This window comes from Schistocerca americana, chromosome 1, assembly GCF_021461395.2.
Source record: "Schistocerca americana isolate TAMUIC-IGC-003095 chromosome 1, iqSchAmer2.1, whole genome shotgun sequence".
NCBI lineage: Eukaryota > Metazoa > Arthropoda > Insecta > Orthoptera > Acrididae > Schistocerca > Schistocerca americana.
Genome location: NC_060119.1, coordinates 205,327,396 through 205,352,710, shown reverse-complemented (window position 1 = coordinate 205,352,710; position 25,315 = coordinate 205,327,396). Strand labels below are relative to the sequence as shown.

The following is a 25,315-nucleotide window of genomic DNA, read 5'->3' as shown; positions in this document are numbered from 1 at the left end:
TTGCCCCCTCCCCATATGGCGCCTTCTGCCCAGGCGAGTAAAGCTCCAACTGTTGACAAGGTTCTGCATTCTAAGCCCGCCAAGACAAAGATGTCGAAGGTGAAGGTTTTGCCACCTGAGGAGACTAGTCAGCGTCAGTCCGATGACGAGGCCATCGTACTGTCTGACATCTCCCTTGGGTCGCCATTGGAGCTGATGGACATTGATGTCGACCGGGGGCGATCTTCTCGCCCTGGGAATAAATCTCCGGCCAGTACGGGCTCTCCTCCAAAGCACAGAGGCAGGGTGAAAATTCAGCCACCCTGATCATTGGCTCCCATATTACAGTGGAACCTGAATGGGTTCAGGACGCATGTGGCCGAATTACAACTCCTTGTACGAGAGCGAACCTTGTGCTTATGTCTCAGAGAGACACATTTTCGGGCCACTGATGCTCCTTCTTTACAGGGCTATACCGTGTATCGGAAAGATGATCTGATGGTGGAAAGGGCAAAGGGTGGTGTTGCGGTTTTTGTCCATGACATGCACCACTCATCTGAGCTCCCTCTCGTTACGGACTTGCAAGCAGTTGCAGTTGACCTTCTTGTAGGGCGGAGGCTCACAATCTGTTCCGTATGCTCAATCCTTTGGATTCGCCTCCTGGATGAGGCTGTGGCGTTACCAGTGCTGCCCAGGTGGCACCTCTGCAGAACTGACTGGACACTTTTCAACCATCTGGCTGTTTTGGAACACCGTGCCAGCGTCCACGAATGGGTCGACCATGTTACAGTCGTGATCTCCCATGCTGCTGAATTGTCGATCCCACGGTCCTCAGGTCATCCCAAGAGGCGTCCTGTCTCTTGGTGGACCACTGAGTGCCGCTCAGCCATCCGAGCCCGCCGTGCAGCTCTGCGCCGCTTCAAGTGCCGTCCCTCAGCTGATAATCTTGCGGCCTTTCGGGTGGCAAGGGCCAACGCGCGGCGAATGATTAAAGAGAGCAAACGACGGTCATGACAATCGTTCTTGAACTTCATCTCCCGCTTCACTACTTCTACGAAAGTATGGGAAGCCATCAGGAGGATTTCCGGGAAACGCAGCCAAATACCTGTCACGGCATTGCTGCATCAGGGGTTTCTCCTCACGGCGCCGAGAGACATTGCCCAGACATTTTGCGGAATCTACCGCCACTATTAACTGTGATCCAGATTTCTGCCGCTACCACACTGCCATCGAGAGGTGTCATTTGTACTTCCGGTCTCCAAATTCTGAACCCAACAACTGCCCTTTCACAATGTGGGAACTGGATTCGGCGCTGTCTGTGGCTCATGATACTGCGTCCTGTCATGATCAAATCCGGTAGAGCATGCTGCAGCACTTATTGCTGCCATTCAAGGAAGTTCTCCTGAATTGTTTTAACATGATATGGTTATCCGGCACGTTCCCTGACTCGTGGAGGGAGGCGATTTTGATTCCCCTACTCAAACCGGGGAAGGACCGAACGCATCCCAGTAGTTATCGGAGTATTGCTTTGGCGAGCTGTGTTGGGAAGACGTTGGAACGCATGGTCAACCGTCGCGTGGTTTGGCTGCTCGAGACCAGGCAGCTCCTTAGCCACTCTGTGTGGCTTTCGGAGACGTCGTTCAACTATAGACAACTTGATACTGCTTGAGGCGGCCATCCAGCAGGCCTTCCTATGTAACCAGCATTGTCTAGGTGTATTCTTTGACATTAATAATGCGTAGGACACCACTTGGCGCCGCCTTATCTTCAGTCAACTCCATCAGTGGGGCTTTCGTGACCATCTCCCCATCTTCATTCGGTCCTTTCTTTCCCATCGCCTCTTTCGATATCGGGTTGGTAATCTGCTATCTGATTTGTACGTGCAGGAGAATAGTGTTCCTCAGGGAAGCGTTTTAAGTGTCACCCTCTTTGTCGTCGCCATCAACAGTATCACGTCCACTGCTATCCGGAGTCCTGCCCAGTGCTCCTTGTTTGTGGACGATTTTGCCGTTTTCTGTTCTTCCTCCGGTCTTTTCACTGCTAGTCGGCAGTTGCAGCTTACGATAAAGCGATTAGAGGCATGGACTGCGAAGACGGGTTTTACCTTTTCTGCAAACAAATGTGTGTGTGTTCATTTTAATCGTTCTCGACGTATTTTTACCTCCCCGGAATTGCGTGTGAGGAACACCATTCTTCCTTTTAGCGACACTGTGAGGTTCCTGGGCCTCACTTTTGATTCCAAGTTGTCGGGGTTGTCGCACCTTAAAGACCTCAAGGTGCGGGCCCTGAAGGCACTGAATATTTTGAAGTGTCTGATCCATCGGTCCTGCCCCCCCAGGGGGTCCACAACTCTTTTGTGGGTACGTGCGTAGCGAGCACGGGACCCCGAGCTAATGTGGCCTTCCTTCCTTTCTGGGCTGCATACCTTCCCTTTCCGCATCCTTCCCCATCCCCAATCTTCGCCCCCCCCCCTCACCTCTGGCTCTTTCCTTCCCTTTCTCCCCCTCTGGGAGTATGGTTTGTGCCTACGTCCGGAGACGGACGCTCGAAACTGTAACAAATTCTTTGTTTTCTCCGCTTGCAAGTCTTCATCCTTCCTCTGTCCTTCTCTTTTCCTTACCTCTTCTCTTTGCCCTTTTCTTCGCTGCGGCGTTTGAGACCTCTTTTCTTTCCTCTCCCTGTTTCTTTTTTCCTCCCTGTGCGTGTCTGAAGGCCGACCCACGCATTTCCATGCGTAGCCGGTGACGGGGTAACGCGTAATTCCCTGCCCCGGGTAGACAGGTAGGACACGTACGTACCCCCTGGTAACGGCCAGGCCCAGGGAGGGGTGATTACCCGAGCTGATACCTTCCGAAAGTGCCGATTGGTCCCTCCGTCCGTTTGTCGGGAGGTGTGACCTGAGGTGTGAACAATCACCTAAGGCGGGAGTGCCCTCAGAGAGGGCCCCCACAAGGAAGGAGCGCGCCATGGGAGACGCCGGTAATCTTGGGGGATACTTTTGCAATGGTTTCCTCATCTTCTACTATGTCAGCTCACAAGCGTAAGTTCAATGAGTCTCAGCCACAGACAGTCCTTCCATCGTTGCCACAGGTCCTTGTTGTTTCTCGGTCTGACAAAGGTCACGACTTCTCCACGGTCAACCCTTTCATTATTCAGAAAGGTGTCGACGCAATTGCAGGTCCTGTAAAGTCTTGTTCCAGATTATGAAATGGCACCTTGTTGTTAGAAACAGTCATTGCCCTCCAGGCACAAAAATTGATGCGTACTTCACTGCTACACACCTTCCCTGTCCAGGTGGAACCGCACCGTACTTTAAATTCATCACGTGGGGTCGTTTATACTCGCTCCCTCGACGGATTGTCCGACGAGGAAATTCAACACTACCTGTCTGACCAGGGCGTAACGGCAGTTCATAGTCATGAAAAGGGTTGACACGAACATCATTCCAACCCGTACTGTCTTCTTGACATTTGACGAAGTTCAACTCCCATCGAAAATCAAAGCAGGCTATGAGGTAATTTCCGTTTGCCCTTACATCCCAAACCCTACGCGTTGCTATTGGTGTCAGCAGTTCAATCACACCAGCCAGTCCTGTTCCAATCCGGCCAAATGTGTTACGTGTGGCAAGGATGCCCATGAGGGTGCTTGTCCACCTCCATCCCCTCGTTGCATCAACTGTATGGGTGACCACGCTGCTTCCTCTCGAGATTGCCCCATTTTTAAAGACGAAAAGCTCATTCAGGAAATCAGAGTGAAGGAAAGGGTGTCGACCTTTGCTGCTTGAAAATTATTCGCCAGTCGACAGCCCACCGTGCCTCAGACAGGAAAATACAGCACTGTCCTTGCCTCTCCTCGGCCAACAAAGGAGGCTGCCACGCAGACTTGTGACCTTACCTTTAGTGCCACGGTCTTCAGATCGGCCAGCGCAAAGATCGCCCGTTCAACCTCCACACTTTCGCCTGCCCACTCTATGGCTCACCCTTCATCGGGTTCTGCTAAATCTCGAGCCCAAAAGTCAGACACTAAGACTTTGAAAAAAGAGCATACTCCTGAAGATTTTTTACGTACCCCAACTTCACAACCATCGGTTCCTCCTTCATCTAAACATCATGTTTCCAAGAAGGCTAGTAAGAACCCAGTTCATCTCCTTCTCCGCAAGGCGTGTCTCATCTACAGCACCACCTGGCGGTAATCTCCCTCGGCCGTCTTCCGTGTCGCCGAGGCGCACTGCTGGTGGCCGATCAACCGGCCGATCGTTGGTGGCAGGAGCTGCTCATGAACAACCTATGGATCAGGATCTTTTGCCTTCGGCTGACTGCCATTCCATGCTGTCGGTCGCAAGCTCTGAGCAGTCGCTGAGTTGACGGCAACCTTGGTCACATTCCTCCATTTTCTGTTCATCCTATGTCCATTATCCACTGGAATATCCGCGGCATTCGAGCCAATCGGGATGAATTGTCGATCCTCTTACAGTCCTACTCGCCGGTAATCTTCTGTCTTCAGGAAACAAAGCTGCGTCCCCATGACCGCTTTGTTCTCCCCCATTTTCAGTCTGTCCGATTTGATCTCCCCTCTGTTGAAGGCACTCCAGCACATGGAGGACTCATGATTCTTCTCCATGATACTCTCCATTATCACCCAATCCCCGTAAACACTTCCTTCCAAGCTGTCGCTGTCCGTTTTTCCCTTTCTGGATATAACTTTTCTCTTTGTACTGTATACGTTCCATCGTCCACACCAATGGCACGAGCTGATCTCCTTCATCTTCTTGGTCAGTTTCCACCCCCCCTATTTGCTGGTTGGGGACTTCAATGCCCATCACCCGCGTTGGGGATCTCCATATCCTTGTCCACGTGGCTGACAATTGCTAGACGTCTTCCACCAAAGGAATCTAGTTTGCCTCAACACTAGGGTCCCTACATTTTTGTCTGGCTCCACGACAAATTTATCTCATTTGGACCTTTCGGTCGGTACTGTTCCGCTAGCTCGGCGCTTCGAATGGTTCGCCCTTGATGATACACACTCGAGTGACCACTTTCCATGTGTCCTTAGACTGCAGCCTCAACCGCCAATATGCGCCCGCGACGCTGGAAGTTTGCCCAAGCCGATTGGACACTTTTTTCGTCTCTAGCGACATTCGATGACCGTCACTTTCCTAGCGTCGACGATGTCACACACATTACAGACGTTATTCTTACAGCTGCGGAACGTTCAATACCACGCACCTCCGCATTGCCCCAGCGCCCCCCAGTTCCTTGGTGGAACGAGGCATGCCGTGACGCATTACGTGAGCGTCGACGTGCTCTTCGCGTTTTCCGCCACCATCCTACTTTGGCCAACTGTATCCGCTATAAGCAGTTCCGTGTGCGATGCCGTCACGTCATCCGCGATAGCAAGAAGGCAAACTGGAAATTCTTTACTAGCTCATTTAACAACTTTACTCCCTCCTCGGAAATTTGGAGTCTGATTCGACGGTTATCTGGCGCGCCTAGTTTCTCCCCGGTCTCTGGGCTCACTGTCGCGCATGATACGTTAGTGGACCCCGTCGCAATTTCTAACTCACTGGGTCAACACTTTGCTGAGATTTCGAGCTCTTCAAATTACCCGCTAGCGTTTCTCCCGAAGAAACGTGCAGCGGAAGTTCAACCTCTTGCTTTCTCCTCTCAAAATCGCGAAAGCTACAATACTGTTTCCTCCATGCGGGAACTGCAACATGCACACTCTTCTTCTCGCTCCTCCGTCCCAGGACCAGATGGTATCCACGTCCAAATGTTGCTGCATTTATCAACCCATAGTCTGCGTTACCTCCTTCGCCTTTATAATCGAATTTGGACCGACAGTACTTTTCCCAGACGATGGCGGGAAGCTATCGTCGTTCCTGTTCCGAAACCTGGAAAGGACAAACATCTCCCCTCTAGCTATCGCCCCATTTCTCTCACGAGTAGTGTATGTAAGGTTTTGGAGCGTATGGTGAATTGCCGTTTAGCTTGGTGGCTGGAGTCCCGCAGTCTTTTAACACCTGCTCAATGCTGTTTCCGAAAGCATCGTTCTGTAGTTGACCATCTTGTTGCTCTCTCCACTTATATCATGAACAATTTTCTCCGGAAACGCCAAACAGTAGCAATATTTTTTGATCTGGAGAGAGCATACGATACCTGTTGGAGGACAGGCATCATCCGCACACTGTTCTCTTGGGGCTTTCGAGGTCGGCTGCCCCTTTTTCTTCGCGAATTTATGGCAGAGCGCACATTTAGAGTGCGGGTGAACACTACTCTCTCCCGTACTTTCTCCCAAGAAAACGGGGTACCACAGGGCTCCGTGGTAAGTGTTGTACAGTTTGCCATTGCCATAAATCCAGTTACGGATTGTCTCCTTCCTGATGTCTCGGGCTCCTTCTTTGTGGACGATTTTGCGATCTACTACAGCTCTCAAAGGACCAGCCTTCTTGAACGACGTCTTCAAGGATGTCTCGATCGCCTCCACTCTTGGAGCATCGAAACCGGCTTCCGTTTTTCTCCCAGTAAGACCGTTTGTGTTAATTTTGGGCGACGTAAGGAGTTTCTTCCACCCTCCGTACATCTAGGACCTGTTAACCTTCCGTTTTCGGACGTCGCTAAATTCTTGGGTCTTATGTTTGACAGAAAACTGTGCTGGTCCTCCCACGTTTCCTATCTTTCGGCTCGCTGTCTGCGATCCCTCAACACTCTCCGTGTCCTGAATGGTACCTCCTGGGGAGCGGACCGAGTGGTCCTTCTCCGCCTCTATCGCGCCTTAGTGCGCTCAAAATTGGACTATGGCAGCATAGTCTACTCCTCTGCTCGGCCGTCTGTTCTTCAGCGTCTCGACTCTATCCACCACCGTGGATTACGTTTAGTGTCTGGCGCTTTTTACACCAGCCCTGTGGAAAGCCTGTATGCTGAGACTGCTGAACCACCGCTGTCCAATCGGCGAGCAGTCCTTCTGAGTCGTTCTGCTAGCCATCTGTCTTCCATGCCTGCTAATCCAGCCCATGACATTTTTTTCGACGCCTCCTTGGATGTAGGGTATGCAGGTCGCCCTTCCTCCCTACTACCACCGGGAGTCCGCTTCCGTCAACTGCTCCATTCTCTTTCCTTCCGCTTTCCTAAAACCTTCTTGACAATCTGGGGTACAGCACCGCCTTGGCTCCGTCCCCGGATCTGCCTGCTCCGTGACCTTTATCAATTTCCCAAGGATGGTCCCCTTTCACTTGTTTATCGTCAGGCATTTGCTGCTGTATGTGCACAAATGAAGGAAGCCACATTTATTTACACTGATGGCTCGAAAACATCGTTAGGTGTAGGGAGTGCCTATATTGTTGACGACACTCCAAATCGATTTCGGCTTCCCGACCAGTGTTCGGTGTATACTGCGGAGCTCTACGCTGTTCTCCAGGCTGTCCAATTCATCCGCCGCCATCAGCGGATACAGTATGTTATCTGTTCAGATTCTCTCAGCTCTCTACCCAGTCTCCAAGCTCTCTGCCCTGTCCACCCTCTGGTCCACCGGATTCAGGACTGTCTGCGCTTGTTCCACCTGGGGGACGTCTCGGTGGCGTTCCTCTGGCTCCCAGGACGCGTTGGTATCTGTGGAAATGAGGCGGCCGATATAGCGGCCAAGGCTGCAGTTTCTCTTCTTCGGCCAGCTATTCGATCGATTCCCTTCGCCGATCTACGGAGCGTTTTATGTCGTCGTGTTGTTCTTTTATGGTACGCACATTGGTCGACACTTCCCCATAATAAATTGCGGGACGTGAAAACTCATCCCTGTGCTTGGACCTCTTCCTCCCGAACGCGTCGTCGGGAGGAGGTAATTTTAACTAGACTTCGGATAGAGCACTGTCTTTTTAGCCATCGACATCTTTTAAGCGGCGATACTCCCCCACTCTGTCCCCACTGCTCTCAGCTGTGGACGGTAAGACACCTTTTAATTGAGTGCCCCTATTTTACTCCGTTACGCTCCCGTCTACAGCTGTCGCCTGATATATCGTCCGTTTTAGCAGATGACACGCGCTCGGCCGATCGCATTCTCGAGTTTATTAATGCCAGTGATATGACGTCAGTCATTTGAAGCTTTTTTTTTGGGACAACCAACCCATTTCCGTAGTGGATTTTTAAGCTTTCCTTCTGCTTTTAGTTTCTCCAATTTTTTGAGTTTCGTTCCCATTGCTGCTGGTTTCCATTTTCGTTTTTTACTGTTTCCTAAGTCACGGACCGGCCGCTAATGACCATAGCAGTTTTGCGCCCTAAAAACCACAAAAAAAGCCCATCGGTCCTGGGGAGCAGATCGGGCGCGTCTGCTGCTGTTTTATAGGGCTTTCGTCCGGTCGCGTCTTGACTGTGGATGCACCATGTATGGGTCAGCAAGGCCTTCGTATCTGAAGATTCTTGACGCAGAACACCATGAGGGTATCAGGCTGGCCACTGGTGCCTTCCGTACCAGTCCCATCCCCAGCCTGTTTGCTGAGGCAGGGGAACGGCCGCTCTCCATCCGGCGGAAACTCCTCATGGTGCGACGGGTGTGTCAATTCCTTGCCTATCCTACCTCCCCTGCGTACCCTACCGTTGCCCGACCGCCTATGGAACGTCTCTTTTCCAGCCGTCCCAGGGCAACGAGACCATTTGGGATTCGTGCCAAACACTTGCTTGAGTCCCTTGGTGTGGAGCATGTGGCACCCCAACTCCAGGGTTTTACCCGCCTGCCTCCCTGGTTGCTTCAGAGGCCCAGCATCCTTTTAGACTTGTGAGAGTACCGGAGGAGCTCTGCACCCCTGCGTTTGTTTTTACCTCCCTATTTTACGATATTTTAAACCAGCATCCCGACCATGTACCAGTATTTACGGATGGCTCTAAACAGGGGGACTCTGTTGGTTGTGCTGTTGTTTTCCCTGATCGAGTCGTCAAGTTACGGCTTCCTACAGCGTTTACCATCTTTGATGCCGAATTGTTTGCGATCTTGCGGGCATTGGAGCAGATGAGATGTGTTCCCAGTCTTAAGTTTCTCGTCTGTTCTAACTCCCTGAGTGCCGTTCAGACCATGCAACACTTGTACCCAGCGGATACGGTCGTCCAGAACATCCATTGCAAATTTTGGTGATAAACATCTTAGTAAATTAGCTTACTACGCCTATTTTCACTCATTGCTTTCATATGGCATCATATTTTGGGGTAATTCATCACTGAGGAATAAAGTATTTATTGCACAAAAGCGTGTAATCAGAATAATAGCTGGAGTCCACCCAAGATCATCCTGCAGACATTTATTTAAGGATCTAGGGATATTCACAGTAGCTTCTCAGTATATATACTCTCTTATGAAATTTGTTATTAACAACCAAACCCAATTCAAAAGTGCATAACTACAATACTAGGAGAAAGGATGATCTTCACTATTCAAGATTAAATCTAACTTTGGCACAGAAAGGGGTAAATTATACTGCCACTAAAGTCTTTGGTCACTTACCAAATAGTATCAAAAGTCTGGCAGATAACCAACAAGTATTTAAGAAGAAACTAAAAGAATTTCTGAATGACAACTCCTTCTACTCCATAGAGGAATATTTAGATATAAATTAAGAAAAAAAACAACAAACAAAAAATTATAAAAATAGTAAAAAATAAAGAAAAACACAAAAAATAAAAAAGTTGTTATATTAACTTAAGTATGTTGTTAAATTAACTTAATTATGTCATGTATTGGAAAATTTGACTCGTTCCACATCATTACGAAATATCGTATTCATGATCCATGGAACTTGTATTAATCTAATCTAATCCATGATGATGCCCTACTAGACCTGCAACGGCAGGGGAAGGAGGTTTCTTTTTGCTGCGTGCCGGGGCACGTGGGTACTAGGGGAAACCAACTGGCGGATGTGGCTGCCAAAGATGCATGTTCCCTCCCTCGCGTTGTTGAATGAGCCGTCCCCCTCCATGCTGTTACCCCCCTTTTGCGCTTTCGTGTTATGCGTCAATGGGAAGAGGAGCGGCTGGCAGTCGGTGAAAATAAGCTGCGTCTGGTCAAGGCCACCACGCGGCCATGACGTACGTCCTACCAGTCATGCAGGCGGGATGAGGTTCTCCTCACTCGCCTCCGCATCGGGCACAGTCCCTAAACGCATGGTTTTTTACTCCGGCGGGAGGACCCCCAATCTGCAGTGCTTGTGGCGTCCAGATTACTGTCCGCCACATTTTACTTGACTGTCTTTTATTCTCTGACCAGAGGGCGGTGGTTTCCTTGCCACCGGATTTGCCCTCTATTTTGCAAGACGACGCAACGACTGTGGTTAAGGTCTTACGGTTTTGTGTCCTGTCCAATTTATTGCCTCGGATTTTAGGGAGAGGATTTTAATGTGCTGCTGGGTGACTGGCTCAACCAGGTTTTAGGTAAGAGGTCCGCCAGTCAAGATTACCTACTTGTTTCACTTCGATTTCTGTTCTCTTTTCCTTGTGTTTCACTTCGACTTCTGTTCTTTTTTCCTTGTGTTTCCTTTCCCTTTTTAGTGCGTTTCTTCTCCTGTTGTTTTGCCTCTGTATGTGAGGATTTGGAACTGCGTCAGGTCTGTGTCTTTTAGCCGTTCTCCTTGTTCGCTGTCCGTCTTCGTCCCTTCACCGCATGTGTTCCTATTTCTCTATGCGTTTGGGCGCTGATGACCATGCTGTTTAGCGCCCGAAAACCTCAAACCACACACACACACGTAGCTGTTTTTAGGGGACATTTTCTACCGCTTGAGTAATGCATCAGTGGTCAAACGATCAATACGTGTAGTATAAACTGGAAGCAAGTTTTGGAGGCCAGTGTAAACTCGAGTCCAATTTTGGAGGGTACTCAATCAAAAATTTTATTTATATCACATTTAGTCAGTGTGCATATGTCAGATATACAGCTTTGCACCTGGAGTTGGAATATTGGTGCGAGATTCATAATCCATGTCATATTATTCATTTATTCCTGTTTACTGCTACAGGGAGGATCGAAAGATACATCATTAGTACGCTAAAAGGTTAGATGGAAAAAAGAATGCAGAAATAAGCGTACGTACTCATTTACAAGGTGTGGAGGTTATACAAAATATCACACACGTGTATGAGGTAATGCACATGCGAGGGTAAGTCAGTTATTATCCTCAATTTAGTTATATTTTTGTTTATTTTTGGTACTGCTGTCGTTTTACGTTGATGGCACAAGCTTTGTTTATTTATTGTTACATCTTTGCAATTTTCAAGCTGCTAGGTTAGTTTCGTTATCGCTGTCGTGCTGTTAATCATGGCTGCCCCGCTGTCTATTTGCACCAAAGAAGAGCGACATTCAGTGATCCGTTTTTTGTGGACGGAAGGCGTATCACGTGCCGAAATTCATCGAAGGCTTTCGTTGCAGTACGGGAACAGTGTTTTGCCACAACAGAGTGTCTACGAATGGATTGAAAAATTCCAAAATGGTCGCACAAGTGTTACCCACAGTGAAGGAGCCATACGACCGTTTACCGCCACAACTGTAGAAACAATTGAGCCTTCACGTGAAATGATTCTCTTAGATAGACGATTAAATATTGACGTAGTGGCACATAGTCTGCAAATTAGTCACGGTTCTACCTACATAATCATCCACAACAGACTTGGGTTTCATAAAGTTTATGCAAGATGGTCCCAAAACAACTCACACAGTTGCATAAACAAACACGCTTGGACATCTGCAAAGAACATTTGGTAACGAAGGGGACAACGTCTTGGACAGGATCATTACTGGCGACGAAACGTGGATCCATCATTACGATCCGGAGAGTAAACGGCAGAGTATGGAATGGAAACATCTCAATTCGCGTTGCAAGTAGTGGTTCAAGACTCAACCGTCCGCAGGAAAACTGATGCTTACGGTTTTTTGAGATGCACAAGGTCTAGTAGTGGAACATTATGGGGAAAGGGGCACAACAATAAACAGTGTACGCTACAGTGAGATGCTTACTGCCGGGCTAAAGCGTGTAACTCGGAGCAAATGCCGAGCATTGCTGTCAGAAGATGCTGAAACGCTCCAGAAACTCAAATTTGAAGTACTGGATCATCCTACATACACGAGGGTAGCCCGATCTTGCCTTTCCATCATTTGTTTGGTCCACGCCAACAGACATTAAGGAGCCATAGATTTGCCTCGGACGAAGCAGTGAAAGAAGCGATGCATTCCTGGCTCGCAGCTCAACCGAGAACCCTCTTTTATGAGGCCATCAGTAAGCTTTTACAACGATGGACCAAGTGCGCTGAAACGCAAGGAGACTGTCGAAAAATGATGTTGTTTCCTATTTGATTACAATAAAATTTTATAACTACTTTTACGGATAACAATTAATTTATTCTCATAGTTTGTGTCAGTAGTCATAAATATAGAGCTAACACTAAAACACGCCTACTCAAACGTGTTACGTTTTCAGTTATTAATAACTGCCACCATTACGGTTTCATAACCTGTCAGAAAATGTTGAGAAGGGAAATTCGTTCACACAAATCTAACTTTTCGTCATTCCCTTTCTCTCGTGAAACATACGTACACAACAAAGTAAGTGCTTGTCTTGTTTTTAAACTCCGTCTATCGTTGTATGTGAATAATTGAATGCTGTTCGTTAGTGCCACGACCATGCCTTCATTTGTCCAAAACAATTATTGCCTGAATACAAGAGCACTGCCCACATCATGTTTCATATTCTCTGTAAACCAGCCAGTCCTAAATGAAATTACACGAAACAATCAGTACGAAATTTCAGGGGCGTATGTGTCAGTAGTCATAAATATAGAGCTAACACTAAAACACGCCTACTCAAACGTGTTACGTTTTCAGTTATTAATAAATGCCACCATAAAGCTAAAATAATTTATACTTCATTTCCATCATGGAGGAAAGGATTCCTTCATGTTCCTGACTTACAAGTGCCAGTAGCAATTTCTTTGTTTCAGTCCAGCAAAAGAACGCACGTTGTTACACTGTATGGGCCATTCTACAGATCGAAAAAAAAAAATCGTGCCTGTTTCTTTTCTGCATCAAGGGGTCACGGACACAATATCATCAGTGAATCCCGAATTCGGTGCTCCGTAGTAAACTTGTAATTTTTAGTTTCTGCTGTTATGGCTTTTCTTATCAAGAATCCATGGAAAATGGATAATACTTTTTCCGTGGCCTCTGGCGAGGCTACTGACCATACCAATCTCATCCGAATAGATGGTTCATCTACCGTTAGTCACACTGAACGAAAATTATGTTGATAAACAGGGTTTTGTAACCAAAAAAGTGGGACTTACATGGTGCATTAGAATCCTGACTAAAACTAAACTGCTTCATGAAAAAGTGTTGGATTACTAATTGTACTACATAACCTCTTCGAGAGAGGTCTAGAAAAGTCGCGCTATACATAGTACTTAGGAACAGTTACGAGCAAAGCCGTTCTGCATATTTCTCTCGCTGTGTGCCTATCTGATGTAACTTCATGCTTCTTGGTGATAATTTGTTACTATTAATTGTAACGGTGTGAGACTTTCGAATTTAGAGTTCCTATGTACAGCCTGTACATAAAGCTTGGGAACACTTTCAATTATTTATTGCACAAGGACTAAACATTGTACAGATGTCATAAATATTGCATTTTGAAGACAAACTCTGAAAGGGTGTTTTTTTTTCCAAACATTCGATATGCGAACCATGAGTGATCCGGTAGACGTCAATACAGTAATCGAATTCTTGCCATACCTGTCCCAGCATAGCATCGTGGACTGTGGCAGTCACCGTATTCTCTCCCGGAGCTCTGCTACGCCACGTTGTAGAGGCGGTTCGTACACCAGATGTTTAATGTGTCCCCAGAGAAAAGAGGCACATGGCGTGAGATCTGGTAATCGGGGAGGCCATTTCATGAAACAGCTCGCTCCGCAGCTGAACTCGCCATGTTTGCAACTAGCACTGACTATCGGCAAATTACCAAACCACGCTGTGGCGGTATACATGAGGGGGAAAAAAAATCAGGGTTTCTCTTCTAAATGATAAATGTATATTATCTGTACAATATTTGGTTCTTGTGCAATAAATAATTGAAATTGTTCCCGGACTTTATGTATACCCTGTATGTGTTTGTGTAAGCTGTATGAACTCTCTGTGAAGTCTTCCGTTCTGACCTTTCAGATGGAATTGCTGTACTCGTGTAAGTATGTAAACTTACGTGTATTCTTTCTCCCAGGACTTCTAATGCAAATCATTTCTGCAATCTTTTAAGTGTTCATCATCATCATCATCATCATCATCATCTCTCTCTCTCTCTCTCTCTCTCTCTCTCTCTCTGTTGTGTGTGTATGTGTGTGTGTGTGTGTGTGTGTGTGTGTGTGTGTGTGTGTGTGTTTTAAACAAGCCAACATTTACATATGTAACCCTATGATTCTTACATTATATCTGAACAAATCACTGAAAATAGTGTGACTATCCACTGCGATGAATATAGAACACAGTAATTCTTAACACGTTGCTCTGAGTACGATAGTGCTCAACAACAGTAATTAATACGCTTACAGAATGAACAAGTACAATAGCTAGAGGTATTCAGAAAGTGAGCGAAATCAATACACACTGACAATCCCTTAAATGCCTTAGGGCAATGTGTGAACCTGGCCTTAGTAATGTTAACGGCTTACCTGTTGAAACGTAGGTTTACTATGCAATGTACATATAATGATCTGCAAAAGATTAGCTAGAAAAATTCACGTTGCATTTGAAATTACTTAAACAAATTTTGTTAAATGCTGTGCGAGGAAGCCAAGCGCCAGAAATCACATGATCAAACGAGCTGCAATACTTGTCGGAGGTAACCGTATTTCACAAAATTTTTGTTTGAATGGTCAAGTGGGATCTGAAGGTTTAGTAACGAATAACTTGGGAACTACTGTGGTTTAGTTTTGTATTAATTATCGGAATATGCACCACATTCTTTTTCGCCAACAGTTACATATTGAACACAATGAAACGTAAACGTAACAAAGAATGATTTTTCTTCTGCATCACATATTTTTCCACGTAATCTCATTCCCATTCTATGGCCAACGATACGCAAGGGCGTGTTTGTTCTCCTGGTCACGAATCACGGTTGACTGCATCCACACTTCTTTGCTGACTGACTGCTTTAGCGCCAACTCCAGAGTCGTTATACATTGGTCCCCGCGAATGACCATACCAGCCAGCAAGCTCCATCTCGTCAAGTGAGACAGCCGTGGATTGCTTCCCAAAACGCTGAAAATCTTCGAGATATCTCCCGAACCTCCTCCACATAACTGCTTCACCCACTTTGCCCTGCGACTAATTCTGTCGACTACAGATGCTCCATGAACTGGCCACAAACGTTTCGAGAGATTTATAAGGATGCGTGACTTAGAGACGCCATGTTGAAATATTGCTGCAGGTACGCTATCTGTCGAAGGAAACGGAAAATTTGCGTTGACACTCGGGAAAATTCAAGTAATGCGTACCTAACGTTTTACGCTCATACCGTTGCTCGCGGCCCAGGAAAAAAGTGTTGCATTGCTTTCTTTGCGATCCTCGTATACATTGCTGGTCGTAGTTGCTAACAATTGTTGTCATTTCGCATATAGAACAGAAAGCTCTTGAAATGAGCTCTGTAGATGTAACTTCGTCTTACCTGCCTCTGTACATTGAAAAGAAAAGGGTAAATAGTGATTTGATCCTTCCCTGTGTTCGTGCGAATTATGAAGTGCTTAAATTCAAAGCTGCAGCAACTGCATCCCGAAATCAAGCCTCCTCATCACCAAGGCCAAAGTCAAAGCATGCGATTCTACCAACGCTCAAGAACGAAGTGGGCGCCAGTGCTTTCAGTTACTCAAAGACGATATAAACTTTGGAATCTAATGACACTCTTTCTGTACATGCATTCAGGAAATAAACTTTCTGTGCCAAATACTAAAAACAAAAGTGCCGTCTCTCGCAATATAGAAGCTTTACATTTTAAGTAAGTGCAAATAAAAGTAAAAAAAAAAAAAAAAACAAAAGGTTCTGTCTTTCGTCTTGCTTATTACAATGCTTGTTAGTGTTAAAGTTTTAACAAAAAAAATTGAAATGTACATTTATTTTCATTATAATTTCAAAATAGGTGTATCCAGCGGAGCCACAGCTAAGGAAGCACTTTCACTGTTCGCAATTGATTGTTTCTGCTGCCACCGTAATTAATGCGCTGACGTCGCTTGTACGCCAGGAATAAAATCAGTCTCGTAACTGTCTGGGTGGATTATTGGGCACATTTATTGTAGTGTACGTGTATTTCCTGTGCAGCGTATTCACGAAGGTATCGAACTTTATAATTTAATGAGTTAAGGACTCCTTGGAGACTATAGGTGGTTCACAATAAATCACTCACGAAATAGTTTCGATATACTTGTAAAGGGTTTTAACACTATAAAAATACTTAGCTTGAAAATATTCCTCGCCTTTTAATAGTGTAAACAAACTAGACGGTAATTTGCAGAACGTTGTCCTACCAAAACATACGTGAATGTTGACTTGCAAATTTCTTGCCCTTCAATTCATTCGAATTCCGATTTATATTGTTACAGGTTTCACCGTTTACAAATGGCACCATCGAAGGACGCAGGATATAAAGCAAAAGTGATATTAAGCTGGACGACTCTACACTTTGCCGAGGAAACAGAGTCGTGGGAAAGCGTAGAGATATTGCTCAATGGAGGATCTTCAACTCGTGACCTGTTCACAACGAAAAGGAAGCTCAAAGATCCATTGCGGGCACCTTCCGTTGTGAAAGAGATATGTCGCCGCGGGTGTTTGCAACTGCTCAGGTCAGTGCAATTTTTATTCAATTATTTCTTAAAGTAAGCCAATTACTTGACACGATTTAAGCCACATGACAGTCACGTAAAGTATATATCATTATCAGCCATTTAGCATAGAGTGCTGCCTTGAGACTTCACCATGCATTATGATTTTCAGCCACATGCACCCAATTTACTGCTGCTGCATATTTGTGTTATCTAACCACTTCCAAGTAGGTCGCCATTCTGATCTCTCTGTTGTTTCTTGGAATCTCCCTGTAATTCATTTTCCTGCTTGTATGTCCCAGACATCTGAATTTTATTTTAGCTATAGTCATAACTACGTCTTTCAATCCAGTTTTGTTCCCCATTTAATTTGTTAGGTTTTCAATGTCTCGTGGCAGTTCCTGGTATGTATTGTTTAATTACATGCAGAACATTATCTTTTCTTCTTCTTCTTCTTCTTCTTCTTCTTCTTTTCAGCACTCACAACCCCTGTAGACGACACGCTGCATCAACAATCTGCTTACATCGCCTTCTATCTCTCGCAGTCTCTCTCCACCCTGCGAACATTCCTAATGCTGTGATTTCCGTCTCTGTCATCTTTCCACCTTGTACGAGGTCGGCCCAATGGTCTTGTTGCCAGGAGAGTTCCTTCAAATGCTTTCTTGGTGATTCTTTAGTTTTCCATTCTAGCCACAGGTCCATCCAATTGCAGTCTCCTGCTTTTTAATTTCTGGATGATAGTGGGTTGCTTCATTAACTGATAAATTTCATTGTTCCTTCGAATGCTCCATACACCATTCTCCAACACAGGTCCCCAGGTTTTTGTCATACTTTCCTTTCGAAAACATTCAGTTTTTCTGTTTCATTTTTTTGTAAGTGTCCAGCTTTCTGAACTGTACAGTACTGCAGGGTAGATGATAGTGTTGTATATCTTCAGCCTTGTGGGTACTGACAAAGCTTTATTTTTTAATGGGTTGCTTAGTGAGTACAGACATCTTGACCCAGAGGCTATTCTTTCTTTTATATACACTGTTATGATATTTTTACTGTTGAAACATGATCCAAGGTATTTAAACTGAAGAACGTTCTTTGAATTTAGAATGTTGGTCAATTTCAAAATCAGGATTTGGGTTTATGACTTGACCTATTTCCATATATTCTTTCTCTTGGTTAGTCAAAAGCCCCATTTTGCTGGCAGTGTGCCTGAGAGATCTGTACATGTCTTTTAGGTGTTTTTCAGTTTCACTCAGCAACACTACATCATCTGCATATGCCAGGATTTTTACTGCACTGTGTTCGAATCTGAGACCATTGTATAGATGTACATTACTCTCCTGAACCACTTCCTCTAATGCAAGGTTGAAGGGGGCACATGAGTGTCTCCTTGTCGCAAGCCTGTTTCAATTGGAAAGGTGGCGGGTATGGATCCTCTGAAGTTCACTTCTGCCTGGGAGCCATCCACACACGGTTGTATCATCCGAATGATTTTCTGGGTATACTAAATTATTGTAATGTGTTGTGGAGAGTACTTCTGTGGATGCTGTCATACGCTCGCTGGAAGTCAATGAAGATACAGTGGGTGTTTTTGTTAAATTCCCGGTATTTCTCAAAGATCTGCCGTATAGTAACAAATCATCAGTTGTGGAACGGTTTGTTCGAAATCCAGCCTGGTAATCTTGAATAATGTTTTCTGCGTGAGGTTTAAGTTTTTCCAGAATTATCATTGACAGAATTTTGTATGTTATGTTCAGCAAACTGATTCCTCTGTAATTTCCACATTCAATTCTGTTTCCTTTCTAGTGTATGGGACAAATTATTGCAGTTTTCCAATCTTCAGGCAGTGTTTTTGTGTTCCATAGCATTGTGATAAGATTATAAATATCATTGTGTAGTTTGCTTCCGCCCTCTTTTAACATCTCTGCTGATATCTGGTCCTTGCCTGCTGACTTGTTGTTTTTCAGCTTTTGAATCACATGGATTAGTTCTTGTTCTGTGATTCTGCATTCGTCATTATTAATGCTGTCACTCTCAGACTTTGCATAATTGAAGGTTATGTGCGGATCAGGGCAATTTAACATTTCTGTGGAATATTTCCATCTTTCTAGGATATCGTCCAGCTGTGTTAGCATATTTTGATTTTTATCTTTTATGAATAGGTTTTCTCTTTGATAACTTCCCTTACTTTTCTTTGTATACTGAAACAACTTCTTTGAGTTTACGTTCCTGCTTTCCACTTCTACAGATTCTAGGACTACCGTTAGATATTTCCTTTTCTCTGTTCATAGAACTGTTGCAGTTTCTCTTTTAACTGCCTTGAAGGCTTCTCTCCTGTCCTCAATTTCTGTTTCTTCATTTTCTTTTTCCTGCCCAGTGTTTTTTCTGCTGCATCTGTTACTACAGTCTTTATTCTTTCCCAAGCCTTCTCGACACTATTTTTCTCCTCAGCTTCTTGCAATGCTCTCAATCGTTTATTTATTTCAATCACATAGGTTTAGTTAACAGACAGGTCCTTCAGTTGTTTGATGTCTAAATTAGGTTTTGGTATGGCTTTTGGTTGTTGATTCCAAATCACCCTGATTTTCGTCTTTCCTACCACTAGAAAATGATCTGAGCCAATTTCAGCTTGTCTGTGTGTTCTGATATCTCTCTTAAATGAAGTGCAATGTTGATCGCTCATAACATGGTCAATCTGATTCACTGTTTTGCCATCTGTAGAGTACCATATACCTTTGTGTATTTCTTTGTGAGGGAACATCGTCAAGCAAATTCTCATATTCTTTGATAGTGCAACGTTGATCATTTTTAATCCATTTTCGTTTGTGGTCGAGTGTTAGCTATGTTTAATTCCTATTGTGGGGATGAACATTGTACCTTTTTTTCCCCATTAATGTCCCTTAGGATAAGTCTTATATTTCTTGTTGGAATACTTTTCAATACTCTCTTGTATTCTTCTCATCTTTCTCATCCTCAGTTGAATTTTCAGTGGGTGCATGGACATTTACGAATGTTATATCGCACCACTTGTGTTTGATTGTTATGTAAGGCATTTTTTTGTTAAAACGATGGAATTCCTTAACCGGATTAACAATCCAGTTCGTAACAGCAAAACCAGTACTAAATTCATGATGTTTTTCATCTCCCCCATAAAAAAATGACAGTTATCCTCAATGTGTATCCCTTCTCGAAGCCACCAAATTTCCTGTAGAGCTACAATGTCTGTCTTGTATGTTTTTAATGCAGATATCAAAGTTGCTGCCGCAGCTGGTTTATGAAGACTACAAATGTTCACTGTCCCAAATGTGAAACAGTGTTTCTTGTTTCCACCTTGCGAATTCCTGTTCCATAGCCTATGTCCACTTCCTCTGAATCCATTATACGAGGAAAATCGTTGATGTGAGCCAGTAGGTATAGAATCCTCTGGCCGTGTCGAGAGTGCTGTGCAAGTGAAGCTTGGTGATGGGGCTGCCACCTTACAGCTTCCAAGCTCGCTGAGTAATATTTTGGATTACCATTTCCTAGGCAGATTGCCTTTCCCAGGCTCTGAGCTCTGCCTGCCCCATAGAGATGCCTTCCGTCTGCAAAACACTCCACAGGTTCTAAATTGTTTTTGCATTAAAAGTCTAATCCTCACTGGTGCAAATTGTAATGCATTTCTCCCCCTTTTTAAATGGAAAGAGTGCTCGGCTAATTGTAGTAGTAGTTTAAGTTCAAGAAATAATAACTGTCTCCTAGTGATCACCTGAGTGTTATTCCTTTTGAACTTCGGCTTTTCTTGTGATTCTTGTATTTTGAGTAAGGTTATTCTTAATTTAGAAATACGTAAGCGTTACCGGTAACAGTGGTAGTTATTGAATGTATGCAACCCAATGGAAATTCAAAAGTATTGGATTTGGTTGCATTACTGAGATGCATACTGACCAGTTGACACACTTATAGAAATTGTGTGTTAATGGTCAACATTGACAAAACAAGTACAGAATGCTTCTTTCAGAACAATACCTGCAAGGCATTAATATGATCAACAAACGTGCAAGTACCCATTTTTTTATACTGGCTTGTCATAGGTCATCTACATTTTGCTGGTTAACAAGCTCCAGTCAGTCATTAAAGCTGAAAATATGGTTCACAACTCTGCCTAATCCTCGGCACATGTAAATGTTGTAGCACACTTAATATAGCAAAACAACTGTGTTACAATCTGTAAAATGAATATTTGTAGTGTAACTATTATTCAGCAGTGCAGTCGGTAAAGTTCAAGTTAGCGAGAAGCTTTGTGTTTGAATACTGATAGGTTTGCGTCCTCATTTACTCTTAACATTCTTCATACAGTAATTCAAAATGAGTGTCACAGTACCTGTATTTGTGGTGAAGCATATTATGGATTCTGGTCCTTGTTTGACAAGTAGTTACTACTTCTGAGTTTGACTAACACAAGAGAGATATCACAAATGTATAGGCATGTTAATCATAGTAAAAGAAAAACATGTTTAGCAACCTAGTGCACTATAAATTAATTTTGTTTGTATGAATTAATGTACCAAACATACCACTGTATTTTCAAAATTTACTGTGATCTTCAAGTGGTTGTTTCATGGAGTACTGGTGCGATTCTTCTTATATTAAATTATGTCTGTTGTTTCTTTTTACCAAGACATTGTCTTTATCTTTTAACCACTTATTTACTTCTCACGATAACTGATAAATCCATATGATGATCTGTTTTTCTGTGTATCTTTCGTCTGTTCGTAGATTGCAAGCACATCATGGATTCTCTGTGTTCTTTCATAGATATTCATGTTACCAACATTCACTAGTAGAATCACGCACTTGTCAATTTCCCTATCCAGTTCTACAGGATGGTTATAAACAGTCGAAAAGCTTGTAAGGGCATTGTAAGGTAGCTTGTGCTGAGAAATAATTGTTAAGAAAAAATTGACATGTTGTGCTATTTCAGAGTTAATTAGTATTGAAGTTAGTCAATCAGGCCATTGTGCACCCAAATTAAAGTGCCCTGTCATCAGAATTAATGTCAGTTTTTCTCATAGCAGAGATGATAGCACATGAGACTGCTCATGTAGCTTGGGTTTGATTCTGACTACTGCCCCAGGGCCAATTTTTGTATCATTGTATCACTCTGTTTTTGGTTTTAGGAAACCGCATGAATAGCACATTTGGTGACACTGTCTATTGTGGGCTGCTTGAATTTACACTCGGAATGGTCTGATTGGCTAACTTAAGTGGTAATTAAATTGGCAAAGGTAAACAGAATTAAGACATTAACAATTGTAGAGTGACGTTTACAATGTACTATCAAAATTATTTTGACACAGGGTTATATATAAAAATCACCTCTGGAAGCCGATAACTTAATATTGGTAAAGACTACCCCTGGTTTTGCCTGGCGGATGAAGGAGTTACTTCACTACGTGTTGCTGTAAACTAGGGTGACAAAATGATTTTCAGAGAAAACTAGGACACAACCAGCCAAGCTCCAATGGATCCACCCCCCCCCCCCCCCCAATCAAAGTACACAGATGTTTTTTGGTTTACATTGTAAGGTCTTCATTGCAGATTTTCAGTACCTCCCACTCACGTGAGAGTTCTCATCCCTCTGTTTTATCATTCCCATTTATTTTTAAGTGTTCGTGAGGATAGATCATTAGACTGCCTCTTTTTGTGCAAATGTCCTGCATACCATGAACAAATAATGAAGAGTAAAAAGCACTGACACAAGTATTCTGCCAAACAGAAGAAAATGCCCCACTGCTGTATTCAATGAAGTGTCACTTTGTATTAGTACTTCTGAGTGGGACGAAGCAAAGCCAAGTTAAAAGCTGAGTCTTTGGTCTGCCTGTGGTGCGCACATCCTGCAAAAGTGTACTTCGTCATTCTGTGGCCAGCTCTACATTAGGAAAGGGGATAGGATTGAAGTATAGAAACCATTAATTAATTTTCAGGGCGTGGACCGAATGATTTGGTTGAATGTGGATCAAGTACAGGCAAAACAATCATATTCACAAAATAATAGATTGCTGTAATCCTGTACTTTATACGAAGGTTCTATCAAATTCAAGAGTGCACCAAATTGGAACAATGATATGATGGTTGGGATAAGCACCAGAGTAAATATCAGTAGCTGATGATGAGTTTTTTACAGTTTCTATAACTTCTGTTATGTGATCATCATTCTCTGTGTCACCAAAGATTCTAATGCCACCTCCAAAGATTAACTTGGTAGAAAAAGCAAAGAAAATTACCAGAATGGTAAAACGTTGATACTAGTTTCCTCTCCACATAAAAAATATTTGAGTTCTGAAGAAAAAGCAGGAAATAGAAAGAGGAAAAGAAAAAATTAAAATGAAAAATTTTTATGCGGAAAACAAAAAATGCGAAGATGGGGAAAATGACATTTGGGAAAACTAGACCCATTTAAAAAGTTAAAGAAAATGGAGAAAAACATGAGTCTTAGACTTCATCTGGCAAAGGGGATGAAGCATGCATGTTGTGTAATAGGCTACATTCAGACCCAGTGTCTATCTTGTTGTGGCTGTGGCATGAAGAACATTCCAGTGCTCAGGAAGAAGACACATACTTTACCTGCAATATCGATTCTTAATAACATGTTTTTGTTTTTTGTTACAACCATTTATTGAGAACTTTGCGTATATTAATGTAGTATTTTGAAAATTTAAAATGATTTGTCAAAATGGTATCCATTGGTAGTACTCTCAAGAATTTCTCAATGTTTTCATATAGCTATTGCACTAGAATAAAACTACTATCTCATTTTTGAGGTTTTTTTTCCATTCATTTAAATGAGTGCCCCATTTTGTAGAGATGGGGCAAAAATGGGTATTTTGCACCGGTTATTGTTTTTTTTTTTTTTGGGGGGGGGGGGGGGGGGGTAGAGGTGGTATATTTTAAGCTGAAACTGGAATAGCTTCATCTTGCGGAATAGTTGAGGCACCTGAATAACCTTAATTTACTAATCTACTGATTGTGAAAGTAATTTATGTGAATTAAAAATTAATGTCCTACTTTTTCCCTATAATATACAGCTCTGCAGTTCATAGACATATGGAAAATTTGTTTCTTGTTTTACTTAAGGTGTGTTTACACTGCAGCCTCACTGCTAGCACCTCGTTGCTTGCTGATGACACATAACATCTTGCCGCTTGTTGGAAGCCTGTTATATTATTTACTCTGCAGATATATCTTGATCATCTTGCTTTGTGCCAGAAACCTTCACCTTGCAGCTGTTAGATAGCTATTTAAGTGCATTATTTGCAGCTGTGTGAAGCAAAAATGATATTCTCTGCATCAACAGTAATAGGAGTTCGTTCATGCCACAAATGTGGTTAAAGAAAAAGTTATGGATACAGCCTTTGAATGTGGATTGTCCATACTCTGATAATTTCACCAGTTCTGTCAACAGCTCAGAAATTATCCAGAACATTTCCTCCGTTACCAGCGTCACACCACATTTTCCAATCAGTTGTAAGTAGTATTATTGAGCTGGAAGTACTTCAAGAAGTGAAGTATTGTGCTACAATACTATTAACGGAAGAGAGGAGTGATTAATAGAACTACTCATTCTACTTCATGTACTACATCCGGATTGTAGTGAGCAGCTTGACATGCAGCGATGATTCAGATTAACCCTAGAACACCCATCCTATTTTATCACAGTAGACACGTGACCTGACTCAGTGAGACTTGTATTTTTTTCTTCATAATGTTATATTTTCACTAAGATGAAAATGAAAATTTGAGTTAGCACTACTTTAGCAAGATTTTATTAACATGAATTTAAATATTTAATACAGATAAGCAAACAAATTTTTATTTATTTTTCTAAAATTGATAAATCCTGGGAAAATACTGTATATCTGTTGTATTTTTATATTATGTTGATGATATTCTTGAAAAAGTTTTGTTTTTGTGTGTTGTTTTCACAGACAGCCATCATTGCACTTCATTGCAGAGGTTAAATACTCACCACATATGTTTCTTCTGTTGTTGATACACACAATTTTCTGCATTCTTTGTTTTAAAGATTGCACTTATAACAATACTACTACTTTGCTGGAATTTTTTTCTTCTACAGTTTGACTGGTGTCTTGAGGCTCATGCACAACAATTTCCATACAGTGAAGAACAGGTTTCTGAAGCTCTAGTTCTAGCCTTATTTTTATATGTGTGTGAACCATATCTTCAGTGAGTTCATCAAGAAAGATTTGAAGCTTAGATTTAATTTCTTTTACATCATGTGTCAATTTTTTATTCAAAAATACCACATACAGTGCAACCTAACAAACAGCTGAATTTATGAACAATGAGCCATCAGATCCAGTGAATACACCCCACTTTTCATCTCTCTACGGTACTTTTTTCCATCATACTTAGAAGCATCTCGATATATTGAATGTATGATGTATTGTGAAAAGTAGCACTACACTTTCCCCCCACTATTTTAGTGGGTGACAGTAGAGTGTGATCGTGTGTAGAAACAAATT

The 25,315-nt window shown here is 43.3% G+C and overlaps 1 protein-coding gene across 4 annotated transcripts in view; it reads left to right on the top strand.

Moving 5' to 3' along the window:
• The window catches only part of LOC124621447 (inversin-like), a 100,205-nt gene that overhangs the window by 49,781 nt on the left and 25,109 nt on the right, over positions 1–25,315 (top strand). For 3 of the 4 annotated variants that reach the window (XM_047147142.1, XM_047147143.1, XM_047147144.1), the window contains one exon: positions 16,581–16,820. In XM_047147142.1, coding sequence (XP_047003098.1) covers positions 16,597–16,820 — 224 coding nt within the window. In that variant the 5' untranslated portion in view covers positions 16,581–16,596. Of the gene's footprint in view, positions 1–11,075; positions 11,105–16,580; positions 16,821–25,315 lie in introns of those variants that run through there. The other variant, XM_047147141.1, reaches the window with a different exon arrangement.